Below are 26677 nucleotides of genomic sequence, written 5' to 3'. Positions count from 1 at the left end.
TTCAGTGTCCCAAAGGAGTAACATCACAGCCTTTGGTCTGGATATCCAGGAGCTTATTTTTGCTCATGGATGGTAGGAACTGGCTGTTTCACATTATAGGAAAACTGCTTGGTTGGCAGGGTTGTGCCAGGAACTAACTGGGGACAATCACAGAGTTGCTTCATTCCTAGAGGAACATTCTGGCTGTCATAGAGATATTTTCCAGCAGAAAACTGCTCCACAAGAAAGGTGGAGATGAGTCAGACCAAATGTAGGTATCTATCTATACCTGAGCTTGTCACTGAGCATATATTGAGAGAAATAAGCCATTCCTGGAAGCATTTCCTGTCACCTATTGCAACCATCCACTTTGGAAACAGGCAGACTAAACCACAGATGTGCCAGTTTCCTTCTATGGAATTCAGAGATAACATACATATACATGAGTCTTGGTCAAGTTGCTAATCAAGTTAGAGTATTTGAATTTCAGGCAACTATGATCTCCTCAATAATAAATCAGACTGTATCTACACAGAGCTACAAAATCCTCAAATGTTATCTAAATTTTTTTAATTCTTTTTGCTCACAGAGAAAAAAAGTCATGTCTAGAAATGAATTACAATTATTGAAATTTTCTGATGGCTCTACTTTGAAATTTTGTTAGCCCTATACTTTTTTTTTTAATTAATCCTTATTTTTTCTTCTTAGGCAATTTCCACATTCCTGTTATAAACAAGCAAGGCCAGATGCATGAGATGCTGAACAATTATAATGCTCTCTTGCATTACAGCATCTTTCCAGTGTTGACTCCATTACTAATTTCCACTTCAATGGATTCTTTTTTTAAAAGGAAATCTACCCAAGATTATCATTGCACTTTAATAGTTTGGATCAAAGAGCATTTATTAAAAATTTGTAATCTATTTTTAAGATTTGACATTAGTGAAATTTTAATATCAGTAGTCATTAACAAATTAGCACTGCACATTTGGGATAGTTATACCCTACCTAGTTATTTAAGCACAGAAAAATGAACAGTAAACATTACATATTTTTCTTCTTTGGTGGATCACTTTAGTTCATACTTTGTTACCCTAAATGGTCTTCCTACCTTTTATCTACTATTTCTGATTGGACATTTTACAATAATCCCATAAGAAAAACACAAATAAACATTATCTATCATATTTCTGTACTTCTGTGAGTAGAACACAACTACAGTTACTGAGTTACATATAAGTGTCTAACAGGAAAACTTTTCTTGAGCTAACAGAGTAGATATTTGAACTGCATGAACCCCGGTGCGAATTCCACGTTTAACAATTCATCTGGAGAATTTGACGAATCCAGAAGCATGAAAAAGGAAGTTGAGAGCGGGCTGAAGTGACTAAATCTCATGTATGAAACTCACATTTGGCTGCACAAAATCTTTCACATGTGGACCTGAACATTAGGAGTGCCGCGGTGATAAGTTAAATTGATCTTTTAGCTCAATAAGAGCAATGGTCCACAAAAGCAGCGGAATACAGTTCTGGGAATTGATTTGTTACCTTGCTTATTATATTAGCTAGCAACAGAGACAGATGACAGACTGCAGTAATGTGAAATGGCCCACATTTACTACAAAACCAGTTTCCTTTTAATTAAGTCCTCCTTCAGCACCTGATTGTATGAAGAGCTGAATTCTTTGTTTCAATTTGGAACAATACTTTAATTTCTCTTTCTTGAGGAAAACACAGTCTTATAACTTTTACTAGTAGCACTTTCATATTTCAAACTCCATGTGCATTCAGCCATTTTCTAGGATATCATTGCAGTAGTAACCTGCAAAATTATTATTCTGTCTATTTACATGGTAAATTTGTTGTCTGCTTATATGAAGGTTTGAGATTTTATTTTTGAAGTAATGGAGGGATTTTTTTCTATATCAAACAAAACAAAACAAAACAAACCTTACAACCCCATCCCACCACCATCCCTAACTAGTAAAAGGAGAGGAGAGTCTTGAAACGCTAGAATCTAACATTTCTTCAACATGTTGTTCATCATTAACAAGTGGCATCAGCTCTTAGAGGTGTTAGGAAAAATCAGACATTTTGTCCTTAGCTTCTGCATGCAAAATTCAATTTAGTAGAAATAAAAGGAGAATATATGGAAGAAAAGATGAGCCAAAGGGGACTCCAGGCAGCAGCAAACAGGCCTGTAATGTTCCACAAAGGTGAAGAAGATGGGGGAAGGGAGTAAAGATTAGACACATTCTGAGCACAGCGTTCTCTCTCCTGAATCCCCCACATAATGCCAGCTTCCCAAGACATGCAGTTCTGTCTCCCACTATTTGCCTCTCTTCCCCCAACCACAAGAACTTACTGTTTATTCATCTTAAATCTAGTGACAACACATGCGTAGTGGTGGGTCACATGAAGAAATCAATATGTATAATGGTAAGGGAATGGAGACAAATTTTCAAGAACCCTGTGTTCCCCTCCAAAAAATATGCTTTTATGCCTCTCTTAGAGTGTTTTTATAAATTTTCCCTTTTTACTTGTAAGTATCTCTACATAGCATAAAATTTAAATATTGCAGTGGAGCTTTAGTGAGCTGTCTGTCTCCTTACATTTGAGTAAAGTACTTATTTGAGTAGTTTTCATTACTTAACTTGAGTGTTATAAAACAATATATACACATATATCAACAGAGGAGTCTCCATGAGAGCTTCTCTAAATGCAAAAAATTATTATAGTATTCTACTGGGAAAAGAGAAAAAGGAATTCCAAGAATTTGCCTTACTGCAATAGAGCTAACTTACCAGAAACTAGTTATTTAACACATCTCACAGCTTAAAAAAAGATAGTGATATTTTTTTAAACAATCCCTTCATGAAAAACGATGATAATGGCACTGCTGGCTGCTCTGCCTCAAGAGGGAATTGTCCATCTGCTAGCAACTCCCTGAATCTATATAATTATTAAGATGTGTTTATAGAAGTATCAGAGTACCCTTGGCACATTGAGAAACCAATGGAGCACATTTCAAGATTGTAGATTTTTTTTAGTTAAAATTCTGGGGTCATTTTGTTTTCCACATAAAAGAACTGTGTTTCAGGATCAGCTTCATTAGGAAGCTCTGCTGGGATTTGATGTTTTTATTTTCTTACAGAGTAAAACTTATTTCTCTAAGAAGAGCTCCATCTCCTCACAAATAAAATGAGCAAATATACAATTGTTCCCCCTAGTTTTAATTTGCATTTTATGATTACAACTAGATTGGAATTTTATACATTGCATCATTATTTAGAAACAGGCTGCTTTTATATTTCCCACAATTTCTGAAAAAACTAAAGCCACTTTTAGATTTTCTTGTTACTACTGCTAATAACGCATATTGATAAAAAATATAGGACCCTAAAACTTGTCTTAACAGATCCTCACAACTATTTAGAAATAAAAAGATTTTCAAAACTTTATCAGGACCCAGCCCTTAAAGCAAATCATATCTGAAGTGAGAGTGGTACGAAGCAGGGTATAAAACCATGTTTTCCTTCCTTTAAAGTGTGTTTCATTGATAAGGTATAGAACACAGAATCCTGTTATTTGAGAGTAGCAGTCATATATAATTACAGAACAACTTATGTTGGAAGGGACCTTTGGTGATCATCTTGCCCACCTAGTGCTCAAATGGGACCAAATTCAGTGTCACATCAGGTCACACAAGGCCCTATCCAGTTTTGTGATGAATATCTCCGAGGATGGAGAATCCACAGCACCTCTGGACAGCCTGTTCCAGTGTTTTATTATGTTCATCATGCACATTTTTTATCCTAATATTTCATCAGAATTCCCTTTGCTGCAGAATGTCTCTGTTGCCTCTCATCTTTCTGCTGTGGACCTTTGAGAAGAATTTGGCTCTATCTTCTGTACAGTGTCACATCTAATGGCTTCAGACAGCAATCAGGTGCCTTCTGAGCTCTCTCCAGGCTGAGCAAGCCCAGATCTCAGCCTCTCCTCATTTACCAAATACTCTCCTGCCCCTGATCACCTTGGTGGCCCTTCACTGGACACCCTCTATGTCTTTACTACACACTGGTCAGCCCAAACTAGACACATAACTCCAGATGTGATCTCACAGGTTAAAGGGGAATGATCACTTCCCTGTTGGCTAGAGCCTTTTTAAATTCAGCCCAGCACCTAGCTAGGCTTTTTATGTTGGCTGGGCACACATAAAATTCATGAATGTTTAAGAAGTTTTTACACTTTCCAGCACAGTAGGATTTCCCCATCTCCACTCTATGGACAGCACATGACTGTAAACACCCCTTACAAACCCATGCTATGTTTGTAGAGGACCCAATGCAGTGGGGTCTCTGAGCTGCACATACTGGTGCAATGAAAACACACAAAATAAAAGACTGATTTGGATAAAAGAGTAGGTCAGGCAACGTTCAGTGTTGATGGAATAGGTCATTTATACTTATATGATAGGTCAGACTTAGAAATAAAAGAAAAATAATAAAAAATTACTGTTGAAAAATGCAGCCTTAGTGAAATGTTCATGCTTCTAGTACTCAACATATAAATAACAAATTACAAGGAGTTGCTACACTTTTATCCTTTCCTTGCTGAAACTAACAGGATGCCAGTTGTATTAATCATGATAATTTATCTTTTCCCAGGAGGTTATTTGTCAGGAATAGGAAGAAAGACCCAAAATTATTACACAATAGGCCAATAAAAGCAAACAGAGGAAAGTTATCTTTGGGCACAACTGTCATATTATTTTTTGTTTGGATGGTGATCTATAGTCTGACTGAAAACTAATTGAAAAATGATGAAAATATCTCTTTTACTTCAATGACTTAAGAATCAGACCCTTAGAGATACAATTTTTATGCATTTCCTAGTGATTAACATTATAGAAAAATAAAAAAATAGATGTTAATCACTCTCCAAAAGACAGTGTTTAGACAGCTTTTTTACTGTTGCAGAAAACAAATATACCCTAACATACTGTAATGAGCTGGCCAAGCTAGTTTAAAATATCAGCTGTCTTTACGAGCAACAAAGTATTAAAAAAAGAGTCTCCTGACACATATTCTATATCCCTTGAGGTCCAATTTTCAGACTAATAGACTTCTTTTCTTTTTTTTCCCCTTTGCCTTTAAATACTCAGATTTCCAAGCCCTCTAGAACATCCTGCTGCATTTTCTAACCTTTAGAAACAAGCTTGAAGGCTGACAGACTTTTTTCCTTTGCCTCTACTCTACAAAAAAACCAAAAACCTTTCAGTGAACAAATCTGGTGGTTCCAATTTTTTCTAATATATTTAAAAATCTGTTCATTTATAAGGTTTTTTAATTCACTTCAAAAACTGAAACCAGCCTTGCAGTACTTCTCATAACTTAGATTAAATTTTAAAAATCTCACATCATGACAGTATAAAATAAGAATTCTGCTAGATACCCCATGTTAAATACAACAAAAACAACACCCTGAAATACACATAAAATAATGATAGTTCCTCCTGAGCAAATATATCTTATAGTGAAATTCATAGAGGTAAAGGAGCTTTTGCATGCCATTTAAGCCATAAGGTCATGTGTAGGGTTCTGCTATCAGAGAGGATGCACAAAAATGGTAATGAATCATCCAACATGTGGCAAATCTATTTCAGCTCCAGCCTTGCTTTGGGAGATTGTTTATCATGGTCCAACAGTAACCCAGGGAATGTCTGCAATTGTGTATTCATATGGAAACAGAAGATCCTAGAAACTTTTGAAACAACCCTCAAAGCAGCATGACAGCTGGGAAGGATGGGGCAAATATGCTCCTGAGGTTTGATTCAGAAAGTGTGAATGTAAGTTCCCAACTTACTGGCACCACACTTGGATTCTGGACTAACAAGCTCTTCCCTTTAAGCACATCACATGGACTGGAAAAGGTTCAGTTCCAAGTGTAAAAGTCTTCTATGATGTTCTTCAACAGTACATTATTGGAAGATGTGCTATGTGGGTCTTTTCGTGCATATTCACTAATATGAAACTTCTTCAAAACTCTTAAAGTTTTGAACCTTAAAGTGCACTATCCAAAAAGCTGAGGACTCTAACTTTGCCTACAGCTTACACTTCTGACGTAAACTACGTGCACAGATGCAAATGTCTCTGGCTATAACTACAACTTTTCATTCAGCATAGGCATATTTAGAATACACTGATTCATACTCCATAATACAGAACTCTAAATTTTAATTTGGAACTTATAGTTGCTTCTGTAATAACAGGATAGAAATTTGGAAAACTATATTTTTATTCCCACAACATTTTATGTTGGAAAGGAGTTTCAACATTCTTCTAATCTATCACCATATTCATTGTAAGGTTGCATACGAAAATGCACATATAATTATAAATGTAAAGTTGTATACTAAAATATATGGTACACAACCATGGGAAAGGACAGGTAAAAAATCCTCAAATAAGAGGAAGGTAAACCAAGCCCACTCCTTCTTCTGAAATCTGCTAATTGCACAGTTTATATACAAATATTTTCCCTTAATTCTTATTTTAAAATCCATCAGCTGGACAAGATTCTCAACTACTGACAAATCAATTCAGAATTAGTAGTGAAAACATCTCATTCCAGTTTTGTTTGCTTCTCTAACTGACAGATGATCAAACCTACTTTTTTATTTTTTGAGTAGTGACAAATTAATTAAGTAGAAAAAAATTCTCTACATCTTTCTGTATGACTACTTTCAGATGACACAAATCATTACCTAAAGGTACCTTTTCCCCTTCTTTGTTTAAAAGTCTCACTAACTAGCTTGGTCTCATTCTACATAAATACTTTTTCAGCTTAATCCTCTCCAGTGGACCTGACAGTGCAGATTGGACCTATGCTCTTAAAATCAATGCCAAAGTAGGCATTGAAAATTGTAGTCCCATTCCTTAATAATCTTACTTATTGTAATACTTTTTACTAAATAAAATCTATGTTCATCCAGTGTAATAAAAAGCCATATTTTCAATTACATACATTACAAAAACTTTGGACGGACAGCATACTTTTACAAAATCCATAGACAGAATTCAAAATTTAAGGAGATGATAGTACTTCATCCCTTAGAACAACATTGTTAATTACCCTCAAGCTTTGCACAGCATCCACGATTCACTAATTTTAGCAGAAGTCTATTCCTTCTCAAAATACAAAGATGCCAAAGCAGAGTTTCTGAGTAAAGGTTTTTTGGCATCTTAAGTAAGGTTTCCATTTTTCTACAATGTAGCAAAATGGAGTTTATCATCCTTTTCCACAGTCTACAATTTTTTCTTTTATAATGCATCCCCACCTGACCTTCGAATATAGAACATGTTGATTGTTTTGAAGTAAGGACACTGAAATGAAGCAGCTGGTTAAACCATATTCTGTCATGTCCCTCACCTACTTACATCTTGGCATATTATATAACCCACAGTATTTCCCATGAACTTTATTCGCTTCATTTAATGTTTTCTAAAGAAACAACACATGAGTCTCTTGTGAGCCTGCTTTACATTTCTTTCATCAAGCATCAAATCCTGAAAAACATCAGTCTTCAAGCACATGAGTAAAGTATAATAGTTTTCTTTTAATGAAAACATGGATGACACTAATGTTGGTATTAAATATCTTTACTACACATTTTTTAGTGTCTTTTAGTTAAATTATAGAGAATTTAACAAAATATGTACAATCACAGATGACTGAAATATATAATGCATTTGCTTGAAAGAAATGTATACTGCTCATTTGACTGACAGATTAACTACAGATATTTGAAATGACTACCCATTATGCTACTCTTTTATTACACTCCTTTTACTATATATTATGTGCATCACTTAGCAGAATTTAATTTGTATTGTTTCTTTCATTGAGGGGAAGCTGCACTAAAATGAACCTTTTTTGGAATAGTTGTCTTTTTTGAGTTTTATTATTCCATAATTAACCAGTGTACATACTATTCACACAAGAGTACCAATTCACTGTGATCAGCTCCAAGCAAAGTTCAAGTGAGGGCTAATGATGTCTTAAATTTTATGGAGGAAAAATATGGCTGTGATCTTGTGACACAATCAAATTGAAGGGAACTTAACCAAAATGCCCCCAGAGATGGAGCTTCAACAACATTACATGCTGCTGTGAAAGAAAGGACAACCTAAGGCCACTTACTTTTACCTGGGTGATTTGGAAAATGGCCTGTTACGTACATTGTTAGGATATGGGATTTCTTTGCTTTTGAAATGTTTGCTTTGACATTTCAATTTCTTATTAGAAATGTGGCTCTTTGTTTTGAATGACATATGAAATAGAAACAAAACCCCGAAACAGTAAGAGTTTGGAAGCACACCAACAGGAGTAGCTGTTTGAAGTGTTCTAAATTCTGGGTGAGCAGCTAGAGATGTATTATAATAAAACAGCCTTCACGGAGCATGCATCTCTGTAATGATGAATTTGTATAAGGGAAGCAGTTGGCTGTGTTAAGATGGTATTTTATACCTAAAGTCAGAAAACCGTTTTTAAAAAAACAGCTCAATCTACAAAGATGGAACTTTCATTAAATCTTACTGAGATGCCTGTAAAAATGCAATAAACTCTCCAAATAAACCACAATGCAATAGTGTGACTTCCAATGACTTTTAAATCACAACCACAGGAGAGGTATGACTATAATCTTCTACAGAATATAAAGATCAGGGGAGGTAAGCACTACTTTTGGATTTCCAACTTAGGTCATATCTGGCCCGACTTTTCAGATTAATCAAGTACCCACATGTCCAACTTCATCAGCTCAAATACTGCTGCAGACACCCTACACATAAGAAAGCAGGAGTTTATTTGAGAAACCTAGAATTCTTTGTCGGTTTTGAAAATTTCTGTGTGTTACTCTTACCTAATAATCCAGTGATAGATTTACAAGAAGAATGAAATATTTCGTGAGATTCATTTCCATGTATTAAGCGATATTAAGATGATCATTAGAGAAGAGGGAGACAGTTAACAGAACTGCAGTCTATATTTAGACATTGATTCTTCCATTTCATCAGAGAATATATTAAATGTCACATTCTGTTGCACAGCCAATTAGAGAGGTAAGCACAACAAAAAAGAGTTTTCCTGCTGGTTTTGTTACCAGCACAGCATGGTATCAAAAAAAGAGACAGGGCTACCCAGCCAGGAACAGACTGCACTAGTGCTAAAATATTTTAGCCTTGAATAAAGATGAAATGCAAATATGAAGCAGTTCATTTTATAACATGTATAACGTTAACTGAAATTCTCAAGAGTTAATAATCTAACCTTATATTTAAGTCAAAGACATCTGCAGTAGGAAGCAAGCTTTGGATTTTGCCTGCCAGAATAATATGCTAAAGTGAGGCATAAGTAGGAAAACTGTATAATGATGAACCAAGTATTTGACAATATAAAATTTTAAAAACAAAATTATTCTGAAAAAGATTAAAAGATTATGTGTAAACAAGTCTTCTTTGGCCCTCAACCTTTACAATGACATAACAGCTATTTTAACCTAATGTCCTGTGTAGGTGACACTCCAATTATCATTTATTAAAATATACCCATGCCATTTTAAAGATATTTTAGTTAATGAAGCCATATATAATTCTACTTTATAAATATTATGATCATTAATCAAGATGAAACAAGGATTTTATTTATCTAGAAGATAGGAAAAACCAAAAGTCTCAAAAATAGAAAGTTTAAAACACTGGGGGAAAAGGGAAATATAAGAAAACAAGCAGAATGAACCCCATGAGATATCAGCATATCTTCTAATAAAACAGTACAGATACTCAGAAAAATGTATCCAATTTTTCTCCCACTCTTTCTAGTTTAAGAAAAGTGAAAGAATGTCAATATCTTTCTCACAATAAATCAGATTTTTTATTATGAGGAGGAAGAGGAGGAGACTGAATAAGAGAATCTTGTAATAGAGAGTCTTAAACTCAGTTTAGAACTGAACTGATTGGAAATTTAGCATTGAAAAGTTTTGCACATGCAGGCCAAATCTTTTATATTGAGTAATGCTAAATCTAGAAGGCAGGTAATTACTTTGAAGCTGTATAATACCAAATTACTTTTATTGCTACTGAGTAGCTAAAATTTAGCCTTTCTTTTTTCCTTGCACATGTATTTCTATATTTTTCTGTATTTTCAAAGATAAGTAACACTGATGCAGTTTTGCTGACAAAACAATTGCATTAATGAGCTGTTGTTTTCTTTAAGAGAACTGAGGAGCTTTTGATAAATCAACTGCAGGAGTATATAAGCCTTTCAGAAAGTTATTACAGAAGTAACACATGAAAAGGTATCTAACAGGGTCTTTTTCCTGCTGGCAACCTGGAGCTTACTGTGCAATTCCTTCTTATATTTCACCCATTGGCTTGCATACTCTTAAGCACAAGCACTATAAAGAGATCTGCTTTAAATACCAGAGAAAATACTAAATACTCTTCCTTTTCTGCTCAATTAATTATCTAAACATTTCATCCAGTAATTGTGTTTAAGGGATAAAGTAGAACAACTACATGTATTGCAACCTATCATCTCTCCTGTGTTCCTTATGGAAAGAATATAAGACAAAGTAAAGATCATGAGGCTTTCAACTTGAAAAATCAGTGTTTCTCATACCTTTTGTTTGATGATCATGTCGTTGATGTCATCAAGATCACCTACTACCACTCTCTGAGATTTTATCTCTCGATCCAGTCGAGAAAGCCAGTCAGTGAGTTCTGCCCATGCCTTATTGAAGTCAGCCAAGGCTGGAACCTCCAAAAGCACAGAAGATGGCATTTCTGGTTTGAAGGTGATGGTTTCCTTGGTTACCCTGGTTTGTGTATCCACAGCAACAGTTTCACCAGAAGTTACTGAAAGAAAAAAAATGCTAAAATTACTGAATAAATGAACTATGATAAATGTTTATTTAAGTAACAGAATTTATGCGGTAGAAAGAGTAACACAGAAATAAGCTCATTTCTTGATGTTATCTCTACTGAAAATTTGAAAATCAAAATTAAAAGAACATATGAATTTATTTCTTCCATGTATTTCTATCATAATATCTGCTTAACATCCAGCATTCTCATCATGTTCAAACTGCATCCTTAAAAGACCAGTGGGATGCAGTAACACAAGCAAAGTTTGTAGTGTATTAAGAACCTCTCGTTCAAGGTCATTGAAGTATTGCTACACATGAGTAATTGAAAAGAGTTGGTCAGATTATCCAGTGTATTATGGCCTGACCATGTATCTAGAAACAGGTTTCCTCCACAGTCTCCAAGTCACTCTCTAGTTGTGAAATTTTCTCACCAACAATCTCCTCACTTACCATTACCACCAAATATTTCCCATAGGCTCTGTGACCAATATGGAAGCTTATACAAGAAGAAGTTCTGCCTTGACTAATTCTTTACTTTTTCACCTCGTAACTTGAAAATATTATGTGCTATTATTTGGATATTTGTGGATTTGGAGATTTGTGGATTTTTTTCCCCTTCCCTTTGGAGAAAACGGACCCATCCTCTTCTTAGTGTCTTTTCCTGATCTGTTAGCTGGGTTTTAAATAATCTGTTAATTATTCATTGCTTGGAATGGGGAAGCACCCAACACTGGAGCACATTTTCTTTCTGTGCAGCAAAAATGATGAGAGGTGCCACAGATAGCTACCATTGGACAGAGAGGTATGCAATCATTCAGAAGATCAAGACTGATTTTTTTCTTCTTGATTTTTGCTATTTACAAATAGATGTCTGTGAAACACTGGACTACTTTTGCCCTCCAGTTAGTCATGCAAAAGCAATTCCTTGTGGACAATATTATTGCAGATGAGGCTACATTGAATTGTATTTTGTTAATTTTTCCTCAATTTTTTAAAAAGACCAGTCAAAGAAGAAAAATACTAAAATAGGGAAAACACAAGAACAAAAATGCCACTTGAAACAGTACCTGTCCCTTATTGCTCTTTTTTCATGCTTGCACAGATATGACATGGTTCATTCAACAGAAATGTATAAATGAGGGACTAAAATCGATAGACAAATATAAATCAACATTAACTACACAATATATAGCAACAGATCTCATTCTGAAATGATTTATCCAGAACTGCACTGACAGTTTCTGTAACTCAAAGGGAACAATTTGTTGCTTTTGGTTTTGGTGGGAGTTTTTTATAAGTTTGTTTGTTTTTCCCCAGGACAAGTAATTTATAAATGCAAAACTAGAATCAGATTCTTTTTTTTTCAAATATTCGAATAGTAAATTCTATCCCATTGCAACACATCATGAAAACAATTATAAACTTCATCTTTCAATTTATTTAATAGTTACACTGGTTCGCTTCAGTGATATGATAAACCACAAAACCAAAAGGACAAATAGAATTTAAGACAATAAATCACAAAAATGTGCAGTTTTGAAGGTGATTTCCCATTAGCCCTTTTTGCTGCTTAACAAACAATGAAACAACAAAGAACAGGAATAGGGGGGAAAAAAACCCAAAATGATAGCCGTGATTTCCAACTTGTTCTTGAGCTCTGAAATACACTGAATGAAATCAAGAGTATATTGGTAATTTTTGCATCCTGTAAATAATCTGTAATGTTAAACTTTAGGAGTGAAAATAACTAAAATATGTCATGAAATTGAAATTCAAATATTAAATAAAAAAATAAGAAAAGCAGAATGAAGTAACTGCAAGGAAAGAATTTCCCCCGCGCCCCTTCAGTGTTGTGCTTCAAGAGAGGGTCAAACTGACAACTCAGAACAAATGAAGCTCCTTATTTAGGCACTGAACAGGAACAAAATAGACAGGAAAAATGACAACACTTCCAAAAGATTCAAAGCCCTTCCAACACCCCTTTCAAGCCAAAGTCTTTAAGCAAAACTGCCTCAGTTCACAGGAATGTTCTGAACCATCCTTCAGAATGTTGTAAGTAGTGTTCAAGTTGTAGCTATGTAAGGTAACTGCATCTACCGGGTCAAAGCTTTTTGACAGAGATGAAATAACACAGTAACTGGATATAGATTTTAATTCATTTTGCATGTCTAGCCTGGAGCTTTAGTTCCATTGTTAGCAGCACCAATTAAGGCAGATACCAGCCTTACATCCTTCATACAATGAATAAGACTAATATACATCCACTAAACTTTGCTCCTGTTTTAGTCAAGGAAACCCAACTGCATTTTACTCACTCTGAGCACACGGAGGAAGGATACCTGTACCCTGTGGCATATGCACAGACATCATCACTCAGTGAATTTGTTATTTTAACACAGGCAACACTGACTTCAGTGACAGATCAAGTGAGTATTCCCTCTGCGGGCAAAGCAGCAGTTTGCTGACTGGAACGTGGCACACCAGGCAGGTTTTGCTTAATTCCTGGGAAGTCTCAAGTGTCATCTTACAAGCACTTTATCATTGTGAGTTCAATTTGGAACAACTAAACTCCACAGCAGCACACAGGTGAAGTTCTGTCAACTACTAAAGTGCATTTTTTCCTTTACTTTTTTTTCTTATGCAACCGGTCTTCTACAGGCTTAGAGCATCCACAATCATATTCTTAAAATCCAAGAAGACTTCTCAGAGAGAGAGAGATCTGAAAAGGCAGTTCTGAGACTGATTTATTCTTTAGACTTGTTCCAGTGATAAATGAACAGTCTCATCTCTCTCTGTCCTTCAAAGTTAAGGAAATAAAGTTAAGAGTACATTAAGTTCTCCCATGCAGTACAGCCCCTCCATACCAGGTGCTCACTCCCAATAACACTTTTTGCAGAAAGGGCTACATATTGCCAAATGCTCTGGGTAACAAAGGAGTTCTGAAAGAAAAATAGTAGAAATACAGTGGCCAACAGATCTCTGATTAACTAAAGTAATGTAAATTTATTACCCCAAAAAAACCTACCAACTTTAAAATTTGAAAGAAAGGAATGTTTTTATCTGATAATCTGAACTCAGAATAAAGTCTTTACATTGATCAAAAGTTATTGCCAACAAAATTCCACCCACAACTCTAAATCTAGAAAATATGCACCCGTAGAGAATTGTATCTCTAAGATAGAATTTTCTCAATATTTAATCAGCTTTTAAAGACAAAAATCATGTTTCAAAGTGAGTCTTTTTCTACTTTAATAGAATACTAATGCCTAATTTTCTTAGCCTTGAATATTAAGTAAAAACAATTCTTAGAAAAAGAAGACTTGGTAATAATATTGGGGATATTTCATACATAGTAATTTTTATAGATTATAAATGAGTAACAGTTTGTACTTAATTTAATGAACACTTAGGGAACATTCACATTATGTGTTATTGTCAGAAGTTTAAAATACAAGGTAAGTGCCTGCAATTCCTTTTAATTCCCAAAGCTCTTAATGATTCGTAACAAATCATTATGCATTTTATATATAATTTTGATTATTACAGGTAAAAGAAGCTGATAGTTTATGGGATTATTAATTAAAGTTTAGATCTAAAATAGTCTGTGCAGTAAGATGAAGAGAGGGACCAAAACTAAAGACCCCTTAGGGATTCAAAAGAAAGTAGAAAGTCAAGGTTAAAACTCTTTGAAGAAAAAGATTTAAAAGTAAATGTGTACTGCTATATTTAAAACATAACTACAAAAGTTATGTTTTCTAATATGTTTTCTAATGTTGCTATTATTAGTTTAATAAACAGCACTAGAATTTTAAATTTATAGTAGAAAGGTAAGTGTCAGCTTTCTCAGACTTTTCTTTCTCTGTCATAGGAAAATCTGGTAGAATTTTCTTACCATCCTCATTTTTATATGTAGAAGTGTGACTAAGCCGTTAATTGTAAAATTAATTTCTTTAAATTTCTTCAAACACAACAGAAAGATTTTTTGATATGTCTTTCATTTGGTGTAAACAAAACCCCTTCATCACAAACACTGGGTTGCAATGGGAATAAGAACATATTCCACTGTCTGTCAAAAAAATAGGTAGAAGCTACCAAAAACCTAAGGATTGCAGTTACATAAACCACATAAATAGGTAAATAAACACTGAGTTTAAGTTAACTTAGTGCTGCATAGCACAAAGTTCAGATTATGGCCTGTTGTTGCAAAGAGCTGCAAATACTTTTTCTGTATGCAAGATAACTAGAAGTGTAATGTTTCTTTAACCATAGGAGGTACTTCAAGGTAATTTCCATGTACAGAAGTTAGATTTTTAAAAAACTGCCCTCTGTAGAAGAGAATCAGATTGGATAATACTTCAGCAAACTGGAAATACATAAATAAGTCCATGGGCCCTGATAGGATGCACCTGTGAGTGCTGGGGGATCTGGTAGATGTCATTGCAAGGATACTTCCCACAAACTTTGATGGATCATGGCAAATGGAAGTGTCTGAACACTGGAGGAAAGCAAATGTCACTTTCATCTTCAAGAAGGATAATACAGAGAACCCAGGGAACCACAGGTCAATTTGAGGCTTCAACTCAAACCCTGGGAAAGTGATGGAGCAAGTAATCCTGAGAATCTTTAGGTGCATGAAGCACAAAAAGGTGATCAGGAATAGGCGGCATGGATTCCCCAAGGGGAAGTTCTGCTTCACCAAACTGCTCACATTCTATGACAGAACAGCTGGCTTGGCAGACACAGGCAGAACGGCAGATGTCGACAGCCTTGACGTCAGTAAGGCTTTCAACACTGTCTCCCATAAGATTCTCACAGAGAAGCTAAGGAAGCGTGGGCTGGATGAGCAGGCAGTGAGGTGGGCTGAAAACTGGCTGAACCACTGGGTCCACAGGGCAGTGATTAGTGGCATGAAGTCTAGTTGAGGGTCAGTAAGTAGTGGTGCTGCCCAGAGGTTACTCCTGTGTCCAATCCTATTTAACATCTTCCCTAAGGACGTGACTGTTAGGACAGAGCGTACCATCAGTAAATTTGCAGCTGACACAACGCTGGGAGGAGCAGCTGACACAGCAAGAGAGGTTGTGCTGCAAATCAGAGGGACCTTGACAGGCTGGAGAAATGGGCTGACGGGAGTAACATGAAGTTCAACAAAGGGAAGTGCAAAATCCTGCACTTCCTGGGGAGGAACAACACCATGTACCAGCACAGGCTGGGAGCTGATCAGCTGTCAGTGCAGAAAAGGTACTCGTGGTCCTTTGGTCCTGGTGGACTCCAAGTTGAACATGAGTCATCAATGTGCCCTTGTGACAAAGGCTCATGCTATCATGGACTAGATTAGGAGGATCATTGCCAACAGGTAGACGGAGCCGATGCTTCCCTTCTGGAAAGCCTGAGAGAGTACAAACTGTTTACCCCAGAAAGGAAAAGACTCAGAGTGGAATCTCATCAACATGTATAAATATCTGAAGGGAGGGTTCAGAGAAGATAGAGCCAGGCTCTTTCCACTGGTGCCTTGTGACAAGAAAAGGGGCAATGGGCACAGTTGAAACACAGGAGATTCCCCCTGAATATCAGGAAGTGGTTTTTGACTATGAGGGTGACTGGTCCCTGCAGGATGACAGCTTGCCCCAGAGAGGTTGCAGAATCTCCATTCTTGGAAATACCCAAAAGTCACATGAACATGGTCCTGGGCAGCCTCCTCTACGTTACCCTGTCTGAGTAGGTGGGTTGCATCAGATTAGCTCCAGAGGTCTCTTCCAACCTCAGCTATTCCGTGGTCCTGTAAAGCTATGTTCTCACTTTTAAACATTCTCCAAAAACCACATTGGAAATAGTGAAAGGACAGAGAATGATTTGGGCAGGAAGCAGCTAAGGCTGGAGATAGTACATGGCAATAATCCTGGCACAGTGTATGTAAACATTCAACTGACTGCTCTACATGTGGTGGAAAAAGTTTTAAATCTGCAGTATTTGATCCTAGTTGGACTATTACTTGACCAGGGGCAGGTAGTACAAAACCAATTGAAGATTGTAATATATGTCTGTAAACAGAGGTAGCATTAATCTGCTTGGACTGATTGTTCCATCCAAACCTTTCTAAAAGATAAACTGCTCCAAAGTTCAGTCTCCTTTTAGTAATATAGCATTGTCATGGCACTCCCCGAGAACCTTTCCTTAGGCAGAGTTCAACATGACTGATGGGCCCACTAAAAATTGAAAAGCAAAAGGCTAGGGTATGAATGGATCACTTTTAGTGAGTGTGAGAAATCAGCAGACAAAAACTAAAAAAAAAGGTAGCACAAGACCCTTTCATATACTATGTGAAGGTAGTTGGATCTATATTCAGTTTATAGCAGTATCGCTGATTAAAATTACCAAGGCTTATTTAACTATCAAAACGTAGTTAAAAAGTTGGTTGAAAACAATATTCTGAAATTATATAGTGTCAACACTGTTTACAATACTGAGATAATGCTTTAAAAAAAAATCCAGAAGGAAGAAAACCCCAAACTCAGACCACAATGAAAACAAACCCCCAAACCTGGCACATTCAATTTAATGGGTAAGATTTAAAAATCTCCCTGTTCTGTAAAAAAAACCTTTCCTGTTTATGCAAACTATATATAAAACATGGTTGCATTTGTTACTTCTTTCTGTTTAGTAGTTTAAAGGCTAGCTGAACAAATATCTACAACACTGACACCAATATTTCTACTACTGCTAAAATAACCATTTTTTTATGCCATTAGTTGCTTTTTCACAAAATTTGAAGTTGATTCAACTGCTGAGACACTGACATAATATAAAGTAAACATATGTTAAGGTTAATATCTCTTATTTATTGTAACAAAAGCAAAAATAATAATAAATGTTTACATTTGTGTCATCTCTCCCCATCAATATTGTCTTAATTTTGATATGAAGTGCCAGGAACCCACAGATGAGAGAAACAATTACTTTCTGGCTTGACTGTGCCCTCTATCTTCTTTTGTCAGTACTCATTTGAGTCTTCCCCTAAGCTCTCATGATATATGCTCTAAAAGGCAAAGAAGAAAAACTTCTTGAAGTAGGGAATTCGGACTGGCTCAACTAAAATGAATAAATAGAATCTAAAAACTATTATTATGATTGTGACTCAAATCCTCTTCTGCTAGTTTTAGCTTCTCATTTGGTGTATTGTTCCATGTGGAAGACTTTACATGTCTGGCCAGAGAGGTTACAGATCCTCAGCCTGCATATACTGGTTTGCACAAAATGAGGTGAAGTCATACTGAATATTTTCTGTATTTATTGTGTGGATTATCACATGGAAATTTTGGACAAATGGCTTATTTTCTTCATAACATAATTACAAGCTTTTGACTAAATTGCTACTTACATTCATTCATGGTGACCCATAATAAATATTTTCATTGCTCTGATAAAAAGTTTTACATTTGACAACGAAGAAAACAGTTGAGAGCATTCAACGCATGTGAGTTTTCATGTTTCAGGGTGATACACGGGCTTTTTTCTAAATCAGTCCTGAAATAAACATTTCCCTTTTATTTTATAGACATAACCATTTTAACCTTTTTCATAAGAACTTTGAAAGGAAACCTTAGGAAGACTGCATCAAGGGAGTCAGCCTTTTGGAGAACAGAAATGCTACAAACTTTACACTGCAATAACGCTTTGAATCCCAAAGAAATCCACGTAACTACAAACAATTTAAAACTAATTTATCTGTAAAAGTTAGCAGTAATCCACAAATGCAAAAGTACAGTCAATGGAGCTATTTACCTTATGAGTACTACTTATACATTTGAGTTTTTAAGGATAAAAGTACCTGGTTGGCTCTTAAAATTTTATAATAAAGAAGTATTGATGAAAATGTTCCAGCCTGTTGTGGGATCTCTTGAAGTGTTAAGACAGAATCAATACAAGGAGTCTTTCTGGTAATATTAAGGCATTGTCAGTATGCAATTTTATTTTTTAAAGTCATCTAAAAATAGTACTTTTGCTGTTACTTAATGTGTTAATAAGGAAATAAAATTTCATTTTTCATATTTATTCCCTCTCTCCCTCTGAGCATTTTTAGTAACTGATTTCTGCATCCTTAGTTAAGTTTTCCAATATCCAGAAACACACACAATAATTTCTGGGCAGTCTGAAGAGTTCAAGGAGTCAAGCATTATTTTTTGAAAGCAGCCTTTTTTTCTGTAGCTGTTTTTTAAATGTAGTACTATTTGTACCACTGCAGAAGGCATTTATTTTTTTCCAAATGATACGAGCCTTTTCGGTGAGTAGTTGTTGCAGTTGTTACAAAAGGGTTTCATGAAAATGAATGTTTTGTACTACAGCATTTGTGGTGCTGTAGAATCGAATTCTGTCACATACTTGCCTTAGAAAAAACATTGTGACAACATCTGTCACAAATGATGCAAGCACCTCTCAGCATTCCTTTTGTCAGTAAAGTAACAAGTTCCTCGACTTAGTATGCAGCTTTCAATTGGATGTCAATCTATATGACAACATTTACATTTCCAGTGTATTGCTATTGGCATGTAACTGAATTTTGGCAGCTAGTTTTTTGATATAAGGAAAAACACATATCGCCAGCAGCTCCAACTTTTACAATCTCATAAAAAATCACCTCTTCTAATTTTGCAAGATCTATAAATTGATTTAACAGGCATAAATTGCCATCCTAGCCAAGGGGAACTGAAAAAAAGGTGTAAGAAATTGTATATAGATACAAAACATTTTGTTTTGGGATTTTAGGCACCCTGTAGCTTAAAAAAAAAAAAATCATAACAGGTTTGAAGAAGCTGTGAAATAATCAGAATTCAGTTAGCTAATTTAACAATGTTACGGTATTCATGCCAAAGCTTCTGTCTACCCTTATTCTTCAAGAGAAAAATTCTGCAAAATTAAAAACAGCTGTTCAAAGGCAATGTCATCACTGTCACTTTGTTTCTGACAAAGTAATTCCTGAAATCACTACAAGCACCTTCTGTTCTTTCATTAGAAATTTTAAAATACCTTGCCTCGTACTACTTTGTGAAATACTTGTCAAGCTTTCCCACGAAAACACCTATAAATGCTTCCTTTTCAGGTCAAACTAATCTCTACTACTTTTCCACCTATTTTAGTTTCACCCTATGAAGAACTGCCTTTGGGAACTTAAGTGTCATCTGACCAGCAATCTATTGTTAAAGGAAATATCAGTAATGCAAATCTCTTCCTTCCTGTCCCCATCACTGTATGTCCCCTGCTTTTCCACACTGATACAATCAAAGTCAGCAGCCTGATATTTCAGTGACAAGCTTCATGTCAACCAGACTAAAGAGTTTTCTAGCTGGAAGAGAAGAGATTTTCATTTGCCACCTTTTTCTCCTTTTAGCCCTTTATGGTTTAAGGAACAAGTCTGTCGTTCTGCTGTCGTCTCATGCCCTCTGACTAGAGCAGAAATGTTAGAAGAAATTATGAGCTTTATTCCTCATTCCCTGTGGCCTCCACGCTGCTCATAAACTGTGATCACACTCACTTAAACTCCTTGCTTGGCTGTTTCTCTGTAGAGCAGATCTAACTCTGTGGCAGCTCCAATCACCATGGAAATATTAGGAAGGATGTCAAAGAGCCATTGCATTTTTTGGTAGGGCATGACCAGGATGTCACTGAGCACTGCTCCTTTCACAAGGAAAAGCTGGCTTCCTTTACTCTTTTAAAAAGACAAGTCAACAAAGAAAAGCACAAAGGCCAAGAGAGTTATGTGCAGAATGACCTATGACTTTCTATTATTCTAGTAAATTAAAGACATTTTCACAGAATTTAGTTGTCAATAGACCTAATTACTACATAAAAAGAAAGAAAATAGAGAGATTATTGCTATTTGGAAGCCGATATTATCTGGATAATCAGATATTAAAGTAATTCAGGTGCCTGTGACAAAAAGAAGGGAAAGAGAGAGTGCTTAAAGCACTTAAATAAAAGAGTGTGATTTAAAGATGTAAAGCTAGAAACTGAGGTAGAAAAACTAAAAAAAGAGGGTAAACTACCACTTTATTACAGATACTCTGTTGTAGGAACTCTAGTGAGAATCCTTTTTCCCTATCTTCCAGAATAAACTAATTCAAATGCTTGTTATTCAAATGTCTATCTGTGTTTTAAAAATGATACAATTGTGTTGTTGCCACGTTTCTTGAAAATTGTTAACATTGGATTCTGCAGAATGCTATCCATGTTACAGGAGTCATAAAAAAAATCCGACCCTAACTGTAACTTAGTTCTGTGCTCTCACCTGGTATAGCTTATCAATAATAGCTTGATGAATTCTACAGTATGCTGTAATTTACATTTCATGGGATTGAATCAAAATGAATCCTGCCTATCCTGCTGCTACTAGTTATTGATCAAGAAATTAAATGAAAGAAAGCAAGCTGCAAAGCCTGCTCCTCAGAAGAAAATGCTGGATCATATTTTAAAAATGGAATAGGTGAATCCGGTCCTTTGAAAGACTGATGATAGCATTAATCTTATTCACATCATAAATCTTGACAGCTGTGCTTTGAACAACTTGTTACAGAATAGCAAAAGTAGACCTAGATTCCATATTGTCTTTAATAACAGCAAAGCAGCCAACTGCTGTTTTCACTTCTGAGTAGAAACCCAGAGTGATTTTTATTTAATCAATTGAGCCCTGAAAAATCAAAGTAGAAGTCCACCTTCCCTTTGTAAACTGCACTGCCACACCTGCTTATTACAGATATTTTAAAGAGGAACCTACTGCAAGACCTCTGAAATAGGATGGTAAATAAAGGCATAACCTTTGTTTTTATTCAAATTGGGCTTCTGTGGCTTAGGTGTATTTTGTGTGTATTTTTTACCTGTCAGATAATCCAGAAACAAATCCTCAAATCAAGATATACTATGAAGATCAAGATAGAAATTCTGAGAATAAAAGAGATTTGCGTTTCTAAACTTGCTTATTATGTTTTTATTCATGCAGCTCTGAAGGCGTAGTGTCAGCTTTTTATCTAGATGCTTTTCATTACTTCTCCCTGTTGGTGTTGCAGCACATGCTGAGAATGACCTCCAGAGATTCCTGAAGCTATATGCAGAGAGAAAATTGAATCTGAAAGCTTTATTAGACAAGTTTGTCTTCAGCTTGTGTCTGATGTCAGCTGTATTGAAAAATAGAACTGCTCGTGAAACTGGGTCCTGACCTTGAAAAATCTCCAATCAAATGGTAACTGATTCAGTTTTGTGCCATATTGTTATTTGTTAGAAGTGTCACATATGTGAGAAGTGAAAAAGCTTCTTAATGAAAATCAGATGGAATGATTAGACACTTCTTTCTTGAATACAATGGACAGAACAGATATATGGCAATGTACATATAATAGGGCCATCTCAGGCTGGCATCTGTGAACCTCTTTACTGCATAAGACTAAAAAGTAAAATGATTCAAACTCAAGTCTGCTAAAATTATTTACAGAGACAAATTTTTTTTATCCTTCATTCAAAGGCAACCAAAAGAAAAAGTAAAGGCAATCATCTAGGCAATGATCTATTTCTTTACTATTCTACTACATATGGAGAGTGAGCAACCTTTGTTAGGCCAGCTGACTTAAGGAAGAGTCTATTTTTACTGCTCTCTAATGATTTAGGACCTCAAGGTATTCTCTATGATACCTCCCTACTGCATTTTTCCCTAATCATTTTCTCCTTTGCATTTTATTTCGTAAAATTTCATAGAGTTAAACCAAATTATAACATTAAAAATAGGTATTTCCTTTAGATTCAATATGCATAAGTATCAGAAACTATATACTTCTAGACACATAATCATTATTGGAAACAGTATTTCTTTCTACTACAACTCTCTTAATAGTGGTTTTCTTTACTGGTGTCCTAAAACCAAAGTTGACTAAAATGGAGTATTGGCAGTAGCATTGCCTTCTTATTCAGTGTAGAACTACTTATCATAACAGATGCACACACTGGATTTTTAGCTGTTCATTCTGTGGAGAATGGTTCTAGAAAATTAAGTATCTACCACATCCCCTATGAAAGCATTTAAATACCTGACAGTACAGTTCTTTTAAATGGTGAAGGTTACACACAACATATTTTTAAATATCAACACAGGTTTCCATTAGGATTGAAAACACTGTAGATGCACACATCCCTAAATCGTTCAGTCTTTCCCAAGGAATTATTTTGAGTATTCTTGGTCTCAATTATACTGTGCCAGCTGCTATAAAGTATACAGACACTCTAATATCTGATTTGTACATTTGTTTTTACACACATTATTATATTCTCAGGTTCATATAATGAAATGCACAAGGATTTTTAAAGTTAGCTTTTGAAAATTCTGAGAAACACAGTGCTGAACTACAGCATATGTGTTCACTCAAACACTGTGCATAAAACATAAACAATGACTACTTCAGAGCACATTAGCTATGAAATACAACAAAAAAGAAAATTTATCTATTGTGCATTTTTGCCCAAAGCTAGTTGTTGTCATTTTGTTTCTTACATTTTTTTCTTTGTTTCCTGAATATCTCTTAAATACAAATGGTTTGTTTGTTTTTAAAGAAGCAGTGAAACAGTACACAATTCAGCTCTGAAGTCCGTGGAATATTTCAATAGTTATAGTTTCAAAAAACAAAGAATCCTTCATCCCTACTGAAAATATTAACCCAAATATCATATCAGAGATTTAATAGAGCAGTCTTCATAATGTAGGATACTGCTATGTCCATCTGTACATCTCTCTGTTTTAGAAGAATCAAATATAGAATTATAGTTGACTCAAATATGCATTTAATATTAAAATGAAAGAAAATTCCAGAGGCATATAAAACAGGCACTATCACTACAGAAGCGCTTTCAGCTTCTGAGGTCACTGGATTTTAGTTTTAAACCTTAAGTTATTTCATCAAAGTGTGTATTTTCACATACATGATTTTATTTGTTGCTAAGTTTCCTCAAAAACCTACAGCCTAATGAACGGTATATTTTCAATAGCACCCATACATGTTTCTTATATATTCCAAGCGGTGAATATGAATTTCAGCTGCATTAAGCCACAGCAGTACATATACTCAAAGTAACAGTGGTATTTTTCAGGAATTGGTTTTTTTATGATTTTACAAGACTAGAACGAAGCAGAATGCCTAGTCTGCCTAGTCCAGGTGAGGACTTGTTTCACAAAGAAATAAAAAACAAACTACACTTCCCAAACAGAAGAAGACATACGATACTCTTTCAACTAAAATATCAAAGGACAAGCAAATGTTGTGACTAGTTTCCCCAGATTCACAAATATCACTCCTTTAATTCAAACCCCAAAACTCAAGACATTATTAACTCTCGAGGTGACTGACTGCCGTGAATCTTCTTCCTACACTCCAGCTGAACACATAGGCTAGTAAGTGATGAGTTCTCACCACCACTGCAGCTGGTGAACCTACTGGAGCTCACAGTCCTCATGTTACAACTTGCATCTAAAGGACTCAGCTTGATATGTCACTCCTCTCCCATTCTTCCTTTAGTCATTCTAAATCCTGAAAATCCTTCTTCCCCTGCACAGGGAAGCCCAGTCTTTGGCTCTGTGTCTGCCATCCCTGGCTCCTACTCCCAAAGCAAATTATACTGAAAGCACAGAAGAGTGTGGATTGTCTGCATTCAAAGAAAGATACTAAAGCTGATAGCAGGTGCTATGAGTTCTGGTGATGCAGCATTGGCTATCTTCCAATTATTTTTAGTAAATGTACAATAACTAGCAATGCATATAAGGCCTTTCTGTCAAATGTAAGCCTGCTACAATTTGTAAAACATAACGAATCCTTTTTTTATCTTTTTTCAGACCTGCTACAAACAATGTTCCAAAATAAGATTGAAAACTTGTAAAGTTTAAAGGGACAAATTCTACCTAATTTCAGAATAAATTCCTCCATTGTAACTGATACTGATTCTCATTCTACTTTTTTCTTCATTTCACAGTCACACATTTTTCTATTTCTCGTGATGAGGTATTTCACACAAAACCACAAAAGCTTGTGTAAATTGTCTGGGGAAAAAAGGTTAAACTGCAAGAGTACTAATACAACATATCACTCGCAGTTTTATTAGGTGAACATGCAAAATATAAAATTAGTTAACCAAGTACTTTCAGCTGTATTCATTTGCAGTTATTTTTAAAACTTCACTAACTTCAAGTACAGCATGATTGAAAATAAATACACATCCTTTTTAAGAAATTGTGTTTTGAAGTATAAATTTGACCATAAATTTCATCTAAATGAAAGTGGCCAAAATATTCCCCTAACATCTTACTTGAATGAAGGCAAACAACGGAAAATGACTTCCTCAGGACCAAAGTCAGGAATGTCTCCCACCCCACAATGCATTTGGATGGATTTACAAAACACTATGTAACTTTATCTAACTTATTAAGTAAATACAGTGATAGCACTTCAGTACAAAAGAAGTCATATGAATGTTAATGATGCTATTAAACATGGACCCTCCAGGAAAAGCCCATTCCAGAACTACATTTCTCTGTGTTTGAAATGTTTTCAAACTGCTGGCTAAGCAATGCATCGAGGTATTTGGATAGAGACATTCACACCATTTCACGTTATCCTGTCAAATACAGATAGCAAGTGTGATTTTCTTTTCTGAATCATCTTATCTTGGAAGTCAATCTTTGCTAAGGTTTTAGGCATACCCTTCAGCTAAGTACATTTTTTGAGCTGGGAAAGTACTTTTTGTTCACTATGCCTGAGGGTACACTGGACTGGTGGGATATTAAGGACTTTTTTAGTGCTTCTTCAGCTGAAGAAACTATGATGTGCAGACCTAGAAATAATTATAACCAGGGTCCTTTACCTCTGTAACAGCCACCACATGGTATACTTAGTAAGACTCTCTGACTGAGTTCTTGTAGCCAGACTAGATCAAATAACACCTGACAGGGCAGTAGAGTTCAGCCAGTTACATCTTCATTCCCTGGTCTCAAACACAGCTGTCAACATTATTAAATTCTGATGTCCCTAAAAGTCTCTGCAGGATCAAGAAGTGAATAATTACCAACAGGAAATACTGCCATTGCTTCACAGAATCCTTCAAAAATAATTTTGTGCATCTTTCTTTAAAGATGACCTTTAATGAGATTGTTTAGCTTTAGGAAAGCTTGGTTAAAGCTTACTCTGCCACAGCCAGTTCGGGTCTCTGTGCATATCAATGCATTGTTCATCAGAATCAGCAGAAGAGAATAAATAAGTCCATAAAAATGTCTATCACATAAGTGGTTAAAATAACTGCAGAATTTATACCACAGCATGACAAGACCCATGACATTCAATTTCTTCCCTCCCCACTTCCCATTGTTTTAAATGAAATACAAAAATACCTTAGTAACAGATATCACTTCCTATCTTTGAGGAAACCTGCTATCTCAGCCTGGAGAAGAAAAGGCCCAGGGGGATAATATCCATGTGTTTAAATAACTGGTGAAGTAAAGAAGAGAGAGCCAGACTCTTTTCAGGGGAGCCCAGTGGTGGGGTGAGAGGCACTATGCAAAAATTGAAACACAAGAAATTCTATTTAAATAGAAGAAGAAACATTTTTTTTTTTACTGTCAGAGTTGCTCAACACTGGAACAAGCTCCCCAGAGAGATTATGGAGTCTCCATCTTTGATAATACTAAAACGTGACTGGACATGACCCTGAGCAGCCTGCAGTAATTGACTGTGCTTCGAGCAGGAGGAATAGA

General features: G+C 35.5%; 1 protein-coding gene across 11 annotated transcripts in view; it reads right to left on the bottom strand.

The window, feature by feature from the left end:
* Positions 1-26677, bottom strand: part of DMD (dystrophin) — a 799860-nt gene that overhangs the window by 316604 nt on the left and 456579 nt on the right. For all 11 annotated transcript variants that reach the window (XM_017833948.1, XM_017833947.1, XM_017833942.1 and 8 more), the window contains one exon: positions 10662-10897. In XM_017833948.1, coding sequence (XP_017689437.1) covers positions 10662-10897 — 236 coding nt within the window. The remainder of the gene's footprint in view (positions 1-10661; positions 10898-26677) is intronic.

Source organism: Lepidothrix coronata, unplaced genomic scaffold, assembly GCF_001604755.1.
Source record: "Lepidothrix coronata isolate B3197 unplaced genomic scaffold, Lepidothrix_coronata-1.0 Scaffold225, whole genome shotgun sequence".
Taxonomy (NCBI): Eukaryota; Metazoa; Chordata; class Aves; order Passeriformes; family Pipridae; genus Lepidothrix; species Lepidothrix coronata.
This window is presented reverse-complemented; position numbering and strand designations above follow the sequence as displayed.